The sequence below is a fragment of the Balaenoptera musculus genome, chromosome 1 (genome assembly GCF_009873245.2).
Source record: "Balaenoptera musculus isolate JJ_BM4_2016_0621 chromosome 1, mBalMus1.pri.v3, whole genome shotgun sequence".
NCBI classification, from domain to species: Eukaryota; Metazoa; Chordata; class Mammalia; order Artiodactyla; family Balaenopteridae; genus Balaenoptera; species Balaenoptera musculus.
The window spans coordinates 129,172,475-129,190,674 of NC_045785.1; the positions used below are offsets into that span (position 1 = coordinate 129,172,475).

The following is an 18,200-nucleotide window of genomic DNA, read 5'->3' on the forward strand; positions in this document are numbered from 1 at the left end:
GGGTATATATCAAAAAAAAAAAAAAACCCCAAAACTCTAATTCAAAAAGATACATGCACCTCAACGTTCATAGCAGCACTATTTACAATTGCCAAGACATAGAAACAACCCAAGTGCCCATCAACAGACAATTGGCTTAAGAAGATGTGGCATATATATATATATATATATATATATATATATATATATATATATATATATATATATGAATATTACTCAGCCATTAAAAAGAAAGAAATATGCCATTTGCAGCAACATGGATGGACCTAGAGATTACCATACTAAGTGAAGTCAGACAAAGACAAATATTATATCACTTATACGTGGAATCTAAAAAATAATACAAATGAATCTATACACAAAATGGAAACAGACTCACAGACATAGAAAACAAACTTATGGTTACCAAAAAGAAAGGTGGGGAGGACAAATTAGGGGTATGGGATTAACAGATACAAACTACTATACATAAAATAGATACGCAATAAGGATTTACTGCATAGCAAAGGGAATTATAGTTAACATCTTATAATAACCTACAATGGAATATAATCTGAAAAAAAAACCTGAATCACTATGCTGTATGCCTGAAACTAACACAATATTGTAAATCAAATATATTTCAATTTTTTTAGAAAAGATAACATGGAGTGGGTCATTACATGGGATTGTTGGTTTAAAAAGTAAATGTGGTAGGTCATTATAACAATGGTCCCAATGTAGCATGCCTGTCCCATGCCTCTTTGTAACTAACACTGCTGCTCCTTCCTTCAAAGGTGGGGTCTTCTTCACTCATTGAATCTGGGCTAGCTTTGTGATTTACTTTAACTAATAGAATGGGGGTAAAAGTGATGTTATTCAACTTCCAGAGCCTAGGAGGTACAGAGGGCTTGCATCTTGTCCTCTCACCCTGTTGGAACCCAGAGACCACCATGTAACAAAGAAGCCCAGTTCACTCTAGTGGAAGATAGGAGGCCATGTGGAGGAGAACCAAAGTGCCCTGAAAGACAACCAGAGTCAACTGCCAAATCTGCGAGTGAGGACATGCTGGACCCTCCAACCCCAGTTGAGCTAAGATGGTGGCAGACATATGAGTGGTCCCAGGCAAGACCGACAACAGAATCATCCAGGTTGCCAACCCACAGAACTGTGAGAAATACCAAATCATTGTTGTTTTCAGCCACTAAGGTTTGTAATACAGCAAAGGCTAACCAAAACAGAAATCAGTACCAACTGTGCAGAGCTTCCATAACAAAACGCTAAACCACGTATCATTAGCTTTGGGACGAGGTGGTGAGCAGAGGCTAGAAGGAGAGGCTAGACTGTTAGTGGAAGCTGGAAGAGCAGTGAGAAAACTGATGTAGAAGGCTGGAGGGAGGCAGCTGTGCTATGAAGAGACAGCACAATTGGCAATACTGTCACCTAAGGCAAACTTGGAAAGTAGAGGATGTACCTAATGAATTTATGAATCTGGCTTCTAATATTCTAGAAATATTAAAGTGTCAACCTTTTTAGCTGCATATGATAAGGTGTGGGAAGAGAGAGATAAACCGAAGGGCAACAGTTCAATCTGCAAGCAGGTATTACAGAAAATATAAAGAGGCCATGATTTGCCAGGTTGAAAACCAAACCTACTTCTCATCTGCAAGTCTCTCCAGGTGGCAAAAGATCTGGAAGTAAAAATCAAATCTAGAGTTCTGCCAGTAAAATATGGCCTCAGGCTCAAGATCAAATCAAGGGTGTGGCTCAAGACCCTTGGATAAGACCACTGAAAGGTTAAAGGTGGTCCTTAGCCTACCCTCTCAAGCAGACTAAAGGCTTTCTCAGACTCACATTGTCTGACATGTGGCCTGCATGAAAAGGAATTACAGAGTAGAGCGGCCTACAATCAGACTCATTGAAAACACATGAGTTTTTAAGGAAACTGTATCAGATTGGACTAAAAAAGACAGAAAGAGTTCTAAATAAATAGGAATTTCCATTTCTACTGGCAGAAATCAGTCTGAGAAGGTTACTCAGCCACAAACATGGATTATTTCCTATGAAAATGTAGAGAATGGGGAGAACTGGGACATATGCCCAGCTGGATTTCAGAATTGCCAAGGACCAGTGATTAATCAGTGCTTCCTGTTCTTCCCCTTCTTGAACAGAGGTGTCTATTGATCACCACTGAATGTTGTGGGTGGAGGTGGGGGAGACAGATAACTTCTCTTTTTAGTCCACAGTTCTCTGGATCAAGAGGAATCATACTTCAGGAGATACAACCCAGAGGCCTCAGCAGACCTAGACTAAATGCACATCATGAGATACTGGACATTGAATCTGATACCATAATAGGATGAAGGCTTGCCAGGGTTCGGGGCGGGCGTGCAGTGTCTTAGAAAAAGATGAATGTGTTTTGCTTCGTAGGAGGGGTAAAAATATTTGTGGCCAGTGAGTGGAACGTGGTACATTAAATATGGTGACAAATTCTTTGCATCTCTTACCATCGTGAGGTTGAATCTACTGTCCCAAGCCTCAAATTAAAGTGGCTCCATTCCCAAGTCTGGTAGTAGGGTACTGACTCTCAGCTGTATGCCTCAGGTTACTTCTATGTGGCCTCTCATTCTTCAGAGGCTAGGCCAGCTTCCTCACATGACAATCTCAGGGTGGTATTCAAAGTGGAAGAAGGGGGAAATTGCAAATCTCCTCAAGGCCTAGACTCCAGTACATTCCCAAAGTCCTTTTGCTACATTGTACTGGTCAAAACAAGTCACAAGAACAGCCCAAATTTAATGGTGGGGAGGGATATAGACACCACCTCTTAATAGGAGGTCTTACAAAGAATTTGTGACCATACTTTACCTCTCTGGGTAAGAACTTTTCAAATTCTGAGAACATTTTAAATTAAGTATAGAAATGTTTTTAAAATGAAAATATAGTGTTAATATTTTTGTATTAAGAAGAAATATGTTCTTCAACAGAAAAAATAAAAGGAGGAATTTATAGATTAAAAGAGACAAAGTATATATTCATTCATTGCAATACGTGATTTTAATGAAATGTAATTTAAAAATATAAACTGTGAAAATACGCCTTGATCACATTTATGAGATAATTGGAAATTTGATCATTGACCCAATATTTGATGTTATTAAGGAATTATTAATTTTTAGGTGAAATATTAGTATTTTACTATGTTTTTTAAAAGACCAAAATTTAGAGATACATACTGAAATATTTGCAGATGAAATGATATAATATCTGGGATTTGTTTCTAAATAATATGGAAGATGGAGGAGTGAATGAGGGTGCAGATGGGGCACAGTTGGTCATGTGTGGATGGTTTTTAAGGCTGAGTGATGGGTACTTGGGAGTTCATTACACTATTTTATCTACTTTTGTATATTTTAGAAATTCTTCATAATAATAAGTTCTAAAATGAAAGTAAAAAAGAAGGATTCTGGGCATAACGAGTATTTTATATACTTGTAAAATTGATTAAATTTGTACTATTAGAATAAAACCCCAATTTTAAATGTGCAATTTGATAAGTTGATTTAAACTTGATTTTATCTAGTAATCTTCCTACATTTATAACATTTAAATATTAAATCATAAATATTTTAAGAGAATTTTGCTTCATTAGATTTACTTTAACTTATTAGATTTACAAGAGTTAAATAAGCACTTGAGAGAATTTTGTATAAAAGGAACTCAAATATGTTAAATTTATAAAAGCAGTTTCAAATATTTGAAGATTTTAATTAAGTACGTAAATGGCACCAAACATTATTCAAAGACTCCCCAAAAGTGAACTGCTAAAATTAGCTAGACTTAGAAATAGAATAATAACATTTGTGACTTGAATTTAAATCCTAAGAGAGTTCTTTCTTTTATTTTTTAACTTTCATAAATCAAACATAAATTTTAACAACCAATCAAAAGATGGAAAAAAATCTTCTAGTCACCTGAAAACCATACGTAAGAATTAAAAGCATTGCAAGCATAATAAATAAATAAAAAGCAGATTATGTGAAGGGTACCAACCATTTGTATTATAGCTACATGCAATCTGGCCTCTTCTATTAAAACTTCATCTGTTGGGGACTCCTCCTTCACTCTTTTATCACATGAAACATGAGGAAACTGAACAGTATCAGACTAAGTTTAAAAACACACAGAGATAAAGTTACAAATAAGTAAAAATGATTAGGAGCTGTCAAATACTTCGCTCAACCAAGATTCCAATAACTCAGATCAGAATCGCTAAAATGAAGGGGTGTATAAGTGAAAAACGTTCTCCATATTAGAAATGTTGCTTTCAACTGTGGTGAAGTAACTATTCATTTGGGGAGATTTAGAAGCCAAATTCTTCCCCAAGCTAGTGTATGCTTGACTGCTCTCTGGAGCAGCCTATGTTTTCTGCTTTTGATAGTACTTATACAGGGAGAGATCTCTCACTTCCTCAACCAGTTGGAAACGTCACCCTGGCAGAGGCCATTCATAGTTACTCAATCAGCCAGTTTGTAAAAACACCAGTTCTCCTGTATTTGGCAAATAAGGCTAGATCACCAACACCTTCTCTTTAGAGACAGAATTCAAACTATTTTTGCCAATATAGCAAAGCTAGTAAATGTATCTCCCTTCAGTATCCTGACATATAACTAGCAGAATCAAGTTTTTTATAATAAACTAAAGAAAGAGGCAGGCCAGAAAGGGAAAGGACTATTTTTTGCCAGGTATCAACTCACAGGAATGATGTATTCAATTTTTGTTTTTTCTTCTACTAAGGTCCAGTTAACATTTGTCAAAATTTTTTCTGTTTTAAATAAAGTTATTCTGTTCTGTATTATCTCCTGGATGTGCTTAATGGCATTTTGCATGGCCATTTGTCTTGGAAGGGAGATGGCACACAAACCTGTGACAAAGAAAAGGAAGGGCCTTAATAAAATACAGTGAAGATTGCACAGGGAAGCGAAATGTCGCATAATGTAGTGAAATCTTGGCATCACTTGCATAGCCAAACCAGAGTGCTTAGAGCAAGGACAACTATTTGTCCAAAATTTTCCAGAAAATTACCCAACTATCCATTTCCTTTTGGCTGTACAGCTCAACTTTTTCTGACTCAAGTGCTAAAGAGTGTCTTCTTAGTTTCTTTTTGTTCCCTATAGCTAGAAACGTGACTCACTATTTAAAGGCATCCAATCAGTATTTCTCCAAGTATGGAAATCTACCTGTGTCTACAGGTAAAGGAGCTGCCTATTAAATTATGCAAATTCCTGAGCTTTACGCCATGTCTGGAGAATCAGAGTGGCCTGGGAATTTGCATTTTAACAACTTCTCCAACTGATTCTTATACATAATAAAATGTAATGGCCACTGCAATAGAGATCCCTCAAATTTAACATCTCTGTTTCCTGGCCAGCAAATCTACATGTCCAAAACTTGTAGCAGTTTGTATCATCTTGAAGTATCAATTTGAAGTTATAGATATGAGGCTTGCTTACCAAAAAGAAGAATTTAATTAGTGAATGAGCTTAGCCTACTCATTCAGAATTCCACCTCAATAAAACTCTTCTCAATAAACAACAAGGTTCTACTGTATAGCGCAGGGAAATATATTCAATATCCTGTGATAAACCATAATGGAATAGAAGATAAAAAAGAATGTATACATATGTATAACTGAATCACTGCTGTACAGCAGAAACTAACAAAACATTGTAAATCAACTACACGTCAATTAAATAGATAAATAAATAAATAATAAAACTGTTCTCTCTTCATAATTGCATATGAGATGTCTCATAAAGAGTTTTAAATGTTTCAGTTTAACTTTATTGCATTCTCTACAGGACACTGTGGTGTGCTGTATTTCAAATTTTCAGGGATTCAAAAAGGTTTGTAATCATATCCCTCTCGGTTCTCTATGGTCCAGAGCAAAGATGCATCTGACTGCCATGCTAAAGAGTTAGAACGTGTCAGCTTTGGATTTAAAATTTCCATGGCTGAGAGCACACAAGGAGAAAGTTTATTCATTTGCCTAATTACATCCCACCCATTAGGATGGAGCAACGGCCACTTTCCAGTTGCTCTGGGGAAACATGGGTATAAGTGGACCACTTGATGGCACCAGTACATTTGAACAAACTCCTGTGTTTAAGATGATCCTGGAAGAATATGAGGATGGATCTCTCTCTCTTTTTTTTTTTTTTAATATTATTGAAGTAGAGTTCATTTACAATGTTGTGTTTAATTTCTGCAGTACACCAAAATGACTCAGTTATATATATATATATATATATATATATATATACACACACATATACATATATATATTCTTCATATTCTTTTCCATTATGGTTTATCACAGGATATTGAATATAGTTCCCTGTGCTATACAGTAGGACCTTGTTGTTTATCCATCCTATATGTAATGGTTTGCATCTGCTAATCCCAAACTCCCAGTCCTCTCCCCTACTCCCTTCCCCCTTGGCAACCACAAGTCTGTTCTCTATATCTGTCAATCTGTTTTTGTTTTGTAGATAGGTTCATTTGTGCCATATTTTAGATTCCACATATAAGTGATATCATACGGAATTTGTCTTTCTCCTTCTGACTTATTTCACTTAGTATGATAATCTCTAGGTCCAGAGGATGAATCTCTTAAAAGCATTAGACCCGATGGAAGAAGTTGGTCTGAAACTCTTCCTGATAAAACTCAATTTTGTCAATTACCTGTTAACATGCGAGTGTTTCTAGAAAGGATGAGCACTGATTCTGAGGATAAAGTACTTGCCATACATGTTTGTTTCACAATGAAAATTCTGAGGTTCAGTTAATACAATAAAAAAAAATTGTATGGGAAGAAAAGGAGGAGAAAAAAATATTTCCATGATAGTAAAACCTCTTGCTCTTGCCTTTGGGTATCAAAGTAAGAGCAATCTCAAGAAAGCAAGCATGGGAGAAAACCAGATGTTATATCATAAGCAAAGAGAGCAGAGTGGGTCTGGATCCCTGAAAGCCAAAGAAAACTGGTGGGAAGGGAGGTGTGAGCAAACCTTCATGGATCAAGTTAACTTTAGTCATGCTCCAGTGTAGGCTTTTGCTGATCCAAGCTCTACTTTCCACTGCAAACAAGAGCAAACCCATGACGTGGGGAGAAGGAGAGCTGCCAAAAATCTGCCCCATTTACTAGTCCTATTCGCATACTGGGGCCATGGACTTTGAGGTAAGCTATCACAGGAAGTTCTGCAATAGCGTGGATGGGGCACAGTTTCAGGAGTGGGCAGAACTGTGAAAAGACACAAGCAGAGGGGTTAAATTCACCGGGCTACTTCCCTGTTTATAAGAACTCTCCTTCAGCATTACCCTTCCTTGACCTCTCACCAGTTCCACGCTTTCCAAGAAACCTTCTGATTACTAATTTGATTTATCAAGGAAATTGGTATTTAGAGGTGAATACCCTGAATAATGATCACGATTATTTCTGACATAGAAAGAAATCATCCTCATTATAAATTAATAAATTGATTTTCTGCTGCATCTATATTCTCCTGTGAGTGCAATATATGTAAATTTCCAGCCTTTTGATTAATTCTAGATACCCTGACAAAATCAGGTCTCTGCAACAGCAAAGCTGAGGACCAGGCCACGGGACACTGGAGGATACTAAGGCCCTACTCTAAACCTTTGTGCAATCCCACCCTGCCCTTTCTCTCCCCCTTGACTCCACTGCCACTGATTATCTTACCCTGATTTCTCTACTGATCATCGGTCTATTTGTGATTTTATTATATTTATGTATTTTATTATCAACAGCTTCAGTTTTTTTCTAGAAATAGGCAACTGTGGCAGAGCCTGCTGACTGCTCCCAATATTCATTCTCCCCTTCTTCCTTTAACAATAGAACCTCTGAGTTTTGGCTAAGCACATGGCCAGTCAGTTAAGATAATATTCCCCAGCTTCCTTTGCCCATGTGTGCCCATGTGACTAAGTTCTGGCCAATGCTGTGAGTGGTAATGATATGTACAAATTCTGGATTGTGCCCTTAAAAGGAAGCTGCTTACCCTCCATTAACACCATCACCACCACCATCACCCCCGCCCTATCTTCCCTTTCTAGTTGATTGGATTGAAGATACAGTGGCAGTGAGCCAGCATCTACCCTGCAGACAAAAGCAACACCCTGGGGCTTCCCTGGTGGCGCAGTGGTTGGGAGTCTGCCTGCCGGTGCAGGGGACACGGGTTCGAGCCCTGGTCTGGGAGGATCCCACATGCCGCGGAGCAACTGGGCCCGTGAGCCACAATCGCTGAGCCTGCGCGTCTGGAGCCTGTGCTCCGCAACAAGAGAGGCCGCGATGGTGAGAGGCCCGCGCACCGCGATGAGGAGTGGCCCCCGCTCGCCGCAACTGGAGAGGGCCCTCGCGCAGAAGCGAAGGCCCAACGCAGCCATAAATAGATAAATAAATAAATAAAAATAAATTAAAAAAAAAAAAAAAAAGCAACACCCTGGGAAGCTGAGGAACAACAAAAGAGAAGGACCTGAGATCTTTGGACAACCTTGTGGAACAGAACCATCCCACTTTTCTGGACTTTCTGGTGGAGGGGAAACAAATAAACAAACTTCTGTCTTGTTTAAGCCACTGTTAATGTGGGTTCTGTTAAACTGGCTGAATCAATATCCCAATTCATACATCATCTATAAATAGGGAGTGAATGAAAAATGAGTGATTTCATAATCAATTCCTTGAGCCCCATAAGAAATGTCTCCACCACCCCCCCAACAATAATCTCTTTGCATTACTCTCCCCAATTAATTAGACTTTACCTAATGTCCTGGCTGAATAAGTCATCATGTATGAATTTATTCCCATAGTCATTAATGATATTACTTGTACATACAATATAAACTGAAAAACAAAACACACAGAGTCAAAACATTAATAAGTTCTCCAAGGGGAATCATTGTTCAATTAACCACCAACAAAATTCTACCTTAATCCACATTTTAAAATCCTGCCTCTGATAAGAAGAGGCAAAAGAGTTATTTTGTGGACACTGCTTGAATATAATCCACTGGGGTAGAAATCAGTTTTCAATCAGAGTGAGAAAAAAATAGCTTTTGTAGTTTCTGGGAGGGATAAGGACACTGAGAGAGGAGCTCTCCATGGTCCCTGCCGTCAACACTGGCCGTGCAAAGCCTGCAAAGCCAGCACGGTGGTTGATTCTCAGACGTTGCTGTGGAACCTGCGGGGCTGGGGAGCAACCCCGGCAATGGCAGGCAGTGGTGACAGGGAAGTACACCTGCCACAAGCATTTACTACAGCCATACGAGAAGCTCTGAAGAAGCAGACAGGAGCTGCGCTGGGGTCAGGAGAGGCACCGTGCAGAGGCAGAAGCAGAACCACATTTGTAGGTCTTGGCTCTGCCATTTACTAGCCATGTAATTTGAGGCCAGGTTACCACTCTGAGTCTCAATGTCCTTTACTGAAAAATGGAGTTAATAGCAGTATGTCTTCAGAGAGTATTTCCCAAATGACTGATCACAATAAGCACCTGAAATGCTTCTTAAAGATACTGACTCCCAGGCTTATTCCCTGCAGATTCTGATTCTGTAGGTCTGGGGTGGCATCAAAGGGATTTTTAACATCAGACAGATTTGGGAAACACTGAAAAATGATACTCAAATGTTAGTTAACATTTCTTTGACTTGGTTTTAGGCCAATTCCTTGCACAAAAGAAAACTGAAGGAGCTCATTATTCTTTTCCTCTGGAACATGGAAGGACCCAAAGTCCCTGCAAAACCACAGGTGTGTTTGAACTCCAAATTAATGCCCAGACCATGCCCACAGATATGAAGTGTAAATCCTCAGGAAAGATGGTGAGGACTATGATACTCCACTTTTTAAAAAGCAACATTAAAAATAAACTCTTTCGGGCTTCCCTGGTGGCGCAGTGGTTGAGAATCTGCCTGCCAATGCAGGGGACACGGGTTCGAGTCCAGGTCTGGGAAGATCCCACATGCCACGGAGCAACTGGGCCCGTGAGCCACAATTACTGAGCCTGCGCATCTGGAGCCTGTGCTCCGCAACAAGAGAGGCCGCGATGGTGAGAGGCCCGCGCACCGCGATGAAGAGTGGTCCCCACTTGCCGCAACTAGAGAAAGCCCTCGCACAGAAACGAAGACTCAACACAGTCATAAATAAAATAAATAAATAAATAAAAGAACATGAATTTCTTAAAAAATAAAAATAAATAAAAAATAAATAAACTCTTTCTCTTTGGGGAGTTAGGGTACCTGAGTTCTTTCACTAACATGCTATTCTCTTTATTTTGGTTTCCCTACCTACAAGATAGAGAGGGTGATAGTTGCTCCCCCCAACAAAGATATTTGAAAAATACTGGGCTCCTAGGGTCTTCTAGGACAGGAGTAAAATAGCAAAGAAGAGAAAATTCTGAACTTGAAGTTGGATACTATCAAGAAACTCTGTACATCTACCTCCAGATTAAAGCTCCTTGGGAGGTGGGTAATGTTCTTAATTTACATTATTCAAGTGTTCTCCCTCCCAGGAGCAGGTTTGGGGTTCATCTGACTGGGAAGTGGTGGGGGTGTCCTGGGGATTTCTAGAAACTTCTCACAACTTCTCCAGCTAGCTCACAGAGTACTGTCACGAATGACGAGGTACCCTCATGCTGTCCACAGATGCTCTGGGCTCTCTGGACCTTCCCTGGAGTCTCACCAACGCTGCCACCACCAGAAGGCCCAGAAATCCACTGGCTGGCCCATGGGGAAAAGGCTTTGAGAGAGAGTAGAAAGGAAACCGAGATTTGTCTTTCACTATGTATAATATAGTCTTCAGCCAAAATTTTTCAAGAAATTAATTTTTTATTTAGCCCTAAAAGACATAAATATGACTAGATCCTGAATTTGAAAATTTACAAAATCTTTCTTTCCTTAGCATATTTAATGAGCATTTCAGTTTTTGCTCTAATAGCTATAGGAATTGGAATGCTCTAGATAAGGAATTATTTTTTTCATACCTTCTGACAGCTCTTGAAAAACAGCATTTATACATTCAACAACATATGTTGAACATTTACTAAGTGTCAGGTACTTTGCTAAGCATCATTTCGATCCTCCACTGGAAACTGAAGTGCCACAAGTCTGGGGAACTTACCCAAGGCCACTCAGCCTGTGAATGGTGCAGCCAGGGTTCAATCCCAAGTGCACCCAACTCCCACATCTGGAACTGTTATTTGACTTTTGGTCCCTTTCACACTGTCAACATAAATAAACTTTCCCCCAAAAGTTCCTTCCTACTTAGAAGACTGCATTCTTCAAACCTAATTTTTTAAATGGTTAGCTTTATTATTGGGTACTATGACAAGTGCCACAAAACTAAAATGAGTAAATATGAATAATCATGGGATATGATTTTTCTTACCAGCTGTGGTGACTCTACTTTTTGTTCAGCCAGATTATGAATATCAGGAGCCAAGAGTAAGCTAAAAACTCCTTTAATTCCAGACCATGCTATAACAATTCCCCATCTCCAATTATACTCATAATTTGAATGCCTCAGAATAGGGCTCACTAATACAACAGTAAGTAACCTGTGGAGAGAAAAACATTTATTTTTATATCGCATCTTATGTATTAATGTTATTTATGGATGATACTAGCTAGTAAATACTAAATTTCATGTACAATTTTTTCAGAAAAGAGAAGACGATCTAGTTTATTGATAGGTTGTTCAAACTTTCTGAGACTAACCAAACCTACGATCTAAATTTTGCATATAATACTCAGATCTTGAAAAATAATGCTGGAAATTCTATACAAATATAAGAAATTATCATTAACACTAGGGTGTAGTGTTTAGGATCTTGGTAGTAAATTCCTGCAGGGAAACTTCTTCAAATAACATTAACAAGCTCCCTGGAAGGCCACGACTAGATGCAGAAATTAGACCACAAGGACCTTGTAGATCATGCCGAAAAAGTAAAATTATTGTAGACACTTTAATAAATTTAGCTCAACCAAATTTTTCTTGAGCTTCCACAAGAATCGTACACTAAACGCCATGTAAATAATTTCAACTTGTGCCTCCTTTCTCTACAGATCATTTTGCTATAGGACCCTATGCCAAAATCTAGATTCTATCTATAGCAGACTTGCACCAAAAAAATATCAGCACTGTCCTTCAAGTGAAATTTCAGCAGAAATATAATTGACATGTTCTCAGCCTCAAAAAAGATCCTGTGTATCAGTCGCTTAACCGGGAAATTCGTATGACAATTTAGGGAATTCCTGTCATTGAGAAACAGAAAATCTACAATTTGCCATCTATAATATATATAATTAATTTGGGCAAACTCCTCCACCTTGCATTTAAAGCCTTTTGCAAAGTAATTCTTATCAACCTTTTCAGCCTTACTAAATGATCTTTCTCTAAAATACCACTGACTCCAGCCAAAATAGAACAATTTATGTCATTTCCTGATATCAAAAACAGGGAGGCAGTATAGCAAAGGCTCTGGAGTCAGTCTACCTGGGTTCAAATTTAGATGTCTTTTACTGTGTAACCTTAGGCAAGTTATTTAACCTCTCCAAGCTTCAATTTCTTCATCTGAAAAATGGAGAAATAATAGTCATTGAACTTGCCTCAAAGGACTCTTATGAAGATTCAATAAAATGAGGGCTATAAATAAAATTCACAGGGCTTAGCATGATGTTTAGAATGTGGTCAGCACTTAACACACGTTAGCAATGATTATGATGTCCAGGCCTTTGTTTGGCTCATCGTCTCTGAAACATTTTTCTCAACAAGTCTCTTACGGAAAGTCATGGAACCTCGGCCTCCTGCACTGGGAGTGCGGAGTCTTACCCACTGTACCACCAGCGAAGTCCCTTGGACAGTTATTTTATCTATAAAATGGAGATAATAATTCTTATCTCCCAGTGTCATTATGCAGATGAAATGAGATAATGGATCTGTGCAAAAAGCCATGTATCTTTCTGCGTACACTGAGACCAACCTCACCTTGCAATTGTGCTCCCATGGTGGAAAGAAACATAAATTGTACACCCACCCTTCTGTGTGACAGTGCCTATCCGAGTTGCCTGCAGTGCCTTCAGAGTCAGCAAAAGCAATGTTTCATGAGAACATCTTATAAAGTAAGCTCACTCAGCCAGGCTTAACCTGAGTGGAAATGACAATACTTTCAGAGACCCTGTTACGAATTCTTATGGAAGACACAACTGCCACGTGTGGGCAATGTCATTCTAGAAATAGCACGCTCTTGGGAGTCAAGTTTAAATCCCAACTCTGTCCTCACAATCTGGGTGAGTCTGGGCAAGTTTTTAACCTCTCTGGGGCTTCCTCTGTGAAATGATACAGTAACACCTACCGCATAGGGTTGCATTAATACTAATGGCATAGTGTACATGGTTAATGTTTAACAAATGGCTTTATCATAGTTATGATGATAATAAATGATGATGAAAGTCAACAAGATGTTAGGAGCTATTAATCTGGTCCAGTGGTGCTCAGACTTTAACAAGCATGTTGAAACAGTTTCCTGGATCTCAACTTCAGAGATTCAATTCAGTAAAATGGGATGGGCCCGTGAATTTGCATTTCTGTCAAGCTCATGGGTTATGCTGATGCTGTTGTTCTGCGCCTTCTCATTTTACAATGAAAGCTTGAAGAGTAAACAGACTTTCCCTCAGTTGTGCAGCAAGCTATTGACAACAATACAGGTTTCCTGACTGCATGTCCACAGCTCTTCTTGCTATAACCCACTTCTTCTCAATTCTAATTCTGGGCTTGAGAACCTAAGTCTAGTAAGCAAACTTTAAATTATAATTCTTACCTTACAAAATTCACTGTTGCAAATAAGATGAACATGAAAACTAAAGTGTGAAACTGAAAATACTTGATTTCTCCACATCCAATGACAATGCCAAAGAAAGTGTATATTAAATGTTGGTATACACATGAAAACATTATTAGAAACCTAGGATAAATGGAAAGGAAATCACATTTTAAGGGATGTGTTTTTTAAATCTACACATCTAGCCTCACCCCCAGAGATTCCTAATGCAAGACCAGAGCACAGTGCTTAGGGCATGGAGCTGTTCTGATTCCATGTGGTAACACATCTGGGTCTGGGCCAGGTCTGACTTCCATGAGCAGATCTCAAGTCCTGTCTCTTCTTAGTCCCCTCTATTCAGACCTTCCCTTTCAGAGGACTGGGTGACTGTGTCTGTCCCACAAACCAGTCTCCCTATAGGTAGGTCTCAAGATCTACACTGGGAAGGAAGCATTAGGAAGCCTCATTTTAGCTACAGATATAAACCATGTTCTCTGATACAGCATTACTCCAATCAAGCAGATAGTCCAATTCTCTATCCGATTCCTGTCTCTTGATTCAATTGATTCAGAACTCCTAGAAGAAAAGGGTATGAGTGGGACCCCAAACCCCAAAGCTTAGTTTTATAAAAAGTCAGAAATGATGGAATAACTGACTGAGTAGAATACTTTTTAAAATGTCTCCACAGGACCTTAAAAAATGCCTTACATATAGTAAGATCCCAGTAAACATATAATTATTTACACTTATTATTAGTTTCTTACATAAACATGTCCACCACTTAACATGAGTGTCTTCTGAGAAGGGACTTATTTTCCTATCCCCAAACCTAGGATACAATGTCCAGGCCACAGGAGATATTAAGAAAGGATTGGTTGAATAGCTAAAAGAATAAACAATTGAATGAATAGAATGAGTAATTTATAATGATGCTGACAGACAGCATGACTGAGCTCAGAAAACTGTCCAAATACAGACAAAAAGTATGTGTTCCAAGAACTAGTTATTCCTAAGCTTCTGGCTTTTAAAAACCGGTAAAGTATCATTCACATATACACAAAACTAGAATAAGTTACAGGTGCCATTTTTTTAAAAATTTTGCCAAGTAGAGTTATAAAAAAAAAAAAGTACCATCTTCTATGAGTGGAATTTCATGAGAGAAATTACATATTAAACACCAAAAAAGTAGGAAGAACATAATTTCAGAACAAAGAATAGTCCTTTATATTAAAGCAATGAATCTTCATGGGAAAACTCAGGATAATGCTTATTTTTCTCATTTCAACATTTGCTTTCATCCGATATGAGAATTTCTACACTAGACTATGATTTGGTGTGAGATAATTCTGAAACAATTCTATAATTTAGCGTAGTCGCTCATAGAATGGCTAACTCATTTGTCTGAAAAGACAAATGGCTTTCCCTCTGTCCACAGATGTCCATATGACACCAGATGTAAAGGCTAGACAAGAGTGTGCTGGTGTTGCATCTTTCTGCTACCTTTCTTTTCCAGCTCTTCCCATACTTGGATACTGTCATTCAGGTAAGTTATGAAGGAAACAAAGGAATAAAGTATTTTTTAAACTTCCCACAATTCAAAGTAAATTTTTTATCAAAGAGTTATGTATGGAAAGTACTATGATCTCTGAGCCACTGATACATTATTCATAATAGGAATACCAATTAATGTTAATAATTGTTGGTAGCTTAAGTTCTTTTCAAATATAATTGGCAGTAAAATTAAAAATTAAAACATAGAAAAAAGTTATAAAAAAATTTTATTAGTGTTCATGAAGGCAGGACCACTTAAGCACTTAATTTCTATGAGATCTATATAAAGTACACAATAGACTTACTTAGTAATTATTAACTCGATCCTCGGTTTAAAGCTTAAGGAATCTAAATTTAGTCCTACAGCGACTAAAGCAACCATACCTGACATTCCCAAAAATTCCACTGGGGAGAAAAAAAATGAATAAAATTAGTTGCATTCAAATCTGTACACTGAGCTACTTTATCTTGAGTGAAGAATTGCTGGGAAACTTAAAAGGGTAGTAGTATTTCTCGGTAAGTTGCTTAAAGGGATTGGCCTAATCCTTAGGATCAGGGGTTGACAAACTTTTTCTGTTAAGGATCACATGGTAAATATTTAGTCTTTGTGGACCATATGGTCCCAGTTGCTACTCAGTTAACTACTCAACTCAGCTGTTCTAGTGCATAAGCAGCCGTAGATGGTACGTAACTAATGAGTGCCCAATAAATAATAGACACTGAAATTTGAATTGCACATAATTTTTGCATGCTGCAAAATATTCTTCTTTGGGGGTTTTTTGAAACAATTTTTTTTTTTTTGAAACCATTTTAAAATGTAAAAACCATTCTTAGCTCATGGGCTATACAAAAAATAGGCATATTTGGCCCACAGGCTATAGTTTGCCAACCCCTGCCATAGACCATCCTTGAGGATGGAGCTAATGAAAAGTAAGTTTAACAACCTCTGCCCAGCACCTCAAGGACACTGTGCTGCATGTCCTAGGGGTTGTGGTCCAAGCTCAGTGCTTCCTTGGTGACTGCAGGTCTTGAAGCCTACGGTTCTTTTGCATGATACAGGCTCCCCTAAAACTGTAATTCTCTGGGCTCTAAACAGATGTGTAAATGTAGTCTGAGGCAGGTAAACCAACTATGAAGAATGTCTGAACACCATAAATACTAACAGTCCTAGCTGCAGAACCTTCAAATAGCACATTATAAATGTCAGACAGAAGGGAAAGTACGTGCAAGGTAGGAGTGGAAGCCCTTTGGTGCAAGGCAGAGCTAGTTGCCCTGGGAATGTGACCTCCCCTTTCTCCATTAGTGTCCGTGCATCTGTAAAACGGGTGTAAAAGAATAATGCCTCACAGAGTTGTTGTGAGGATAAAATTAGATAACATGAAAAGTGCTTGGCACACTTTTAGAACAAGGAATAAATGATCATCATTATTATTACGCTATTAATTATTTTTATATGTTCACCTTACCGCTTAGTAAATTTATACTGTTTATTCATTTGAAGAGGATTTTATTATTCTTTTGGTTTATCTAATCACTTAAATCCACTTTAGATTTCTTTTAACCTACTTACTTAACTGAATTTAATAAAAATAACAAATGACAATAAAACCAGTGGTACTGGGAACTGTGATAAGAGGGAAACTGTTTCTCAAAGTCTTATTTCCAATTCCCTATGACTCGTAGTATGGGATTTTAAAGCTTATAGTCTTTTTTAGTAACAGTCACTACTTAGAGACAACATTTGCTATGAGGAAACCACTAAATAACTTTATTTTAAAACTGATATTATTTAGTATAATCCCAACGTTACAAGAACATATGGTGTGAATGCATACATTAATACATGTATGTACATTTATATGTATTTTTTAAAGATTGAGTACATTTAACAAAATGTATCAGTGGTTAAATTTATGACATAGGTTTATAGGTGATTTCTTCTTTGACTTTTCAGAAGTTTTCCAAAACTCTACATGAACATGTATTATTTTTATAATTAGAAAAACAAAGTCTTTTAAAAATTACAAACGTTATTACATTAAATGGTGTTTTAAATGTTCAAGAAGGGGAAAAAAAGTCATAGATCATATAATAAAGGAAGTAATTTTCATCAGCATAAACCCAAGCAGTTAAAAATAGAGTTGTAAAATTTTTCTGATTCAATGGAAAGAAACCACCACAGAAAACTGATGCCACAGGAAAGTGGCTCTCTCCATCAAACTCTGTCTCTCTCTTTCCTTCTCTGGCTGAGAAAAAGTGAAGGTCCTCCTACTAGGAGAATCAAAGGGATTTTGTCTCCAAAAAACAACAGGATTCAGGAATGGACATTTCCTAACTAGAAAATATTAGGGTGATGACTGAAGTCCTTTGACATTTCTGGCCTAGACCAATGACATAACAAAAAAGAGTGAGAGCAATCAGCCCTGGCACGGGTAAGAAAGGAATGCATTGTTTGTAGAGAGTTTTAAAACAATAAAACTGACTAAAAAAAAAAAAAAACTGAGTAAAAGCTGTCTACTTTTTATTATCTCCATTCACCAGAAATTCTGACCAATGTCACTGGATAAAATATTCCTTCTGCTAGGACAGACCTCTCCCACCACCTCTCTTGCTGTACCTCTGGGCTAGACTTTTATATAACCCACCATCTTTCACGAATTATACGCTGCCTTTTATACACTAAATTCACATTTTCTTCCATGGGCTGATATATTAATATTTCTAGCTGCACTACCTGTCAACCAACAATGCTTCAATATGTCTTTTTTCTGTGCGGCAATGTCTGTGCAA

The 18,200-nt window shown here is 37.9% G+C and overlaps 1 protein-coding gene across 1 annotated transcript in view; it reads right to left on the minus strand.

The window, feature by feature from the left end:
- The window catches only part of SLC9C2 (solute carrier family 9 member C2 (putative)), a 168,052-nt gene that overhangs the window by 65,505 nt on the left and 84,347 nt on the right, over window positions 1-18,200 (minus strand). Inside the window, exons 12-17 of the mRNA XM_036825109.1 lie at window positions 15,716-15,815; window positions 13,860-14,003; window positions 11,429-11,597; window positions 8,812-8,893; window positions 4,734-4,900; window positions 4,030-4,128 (exon numbers count right to left, since the gene is read on the minus strand). Coding sequence (XP_036681004.1) covers window positions 4,030-4,128; window positions 4,734-4,900; window positions 8,812-8,893; window positions 11,429-11,597; window positions 13,860-14,003; window positions 15,716-15,815 — 761 coding nt within the window. The remainder of the gene's footprint in view (window positions 1-4,029; window positions 4,129-4,733; window positions 4,901-8,811; window positions 8,894-11,428; window positions 11,598-13,859; window positions 14,004-15,715; window positions 15,816-18,200) is intronic.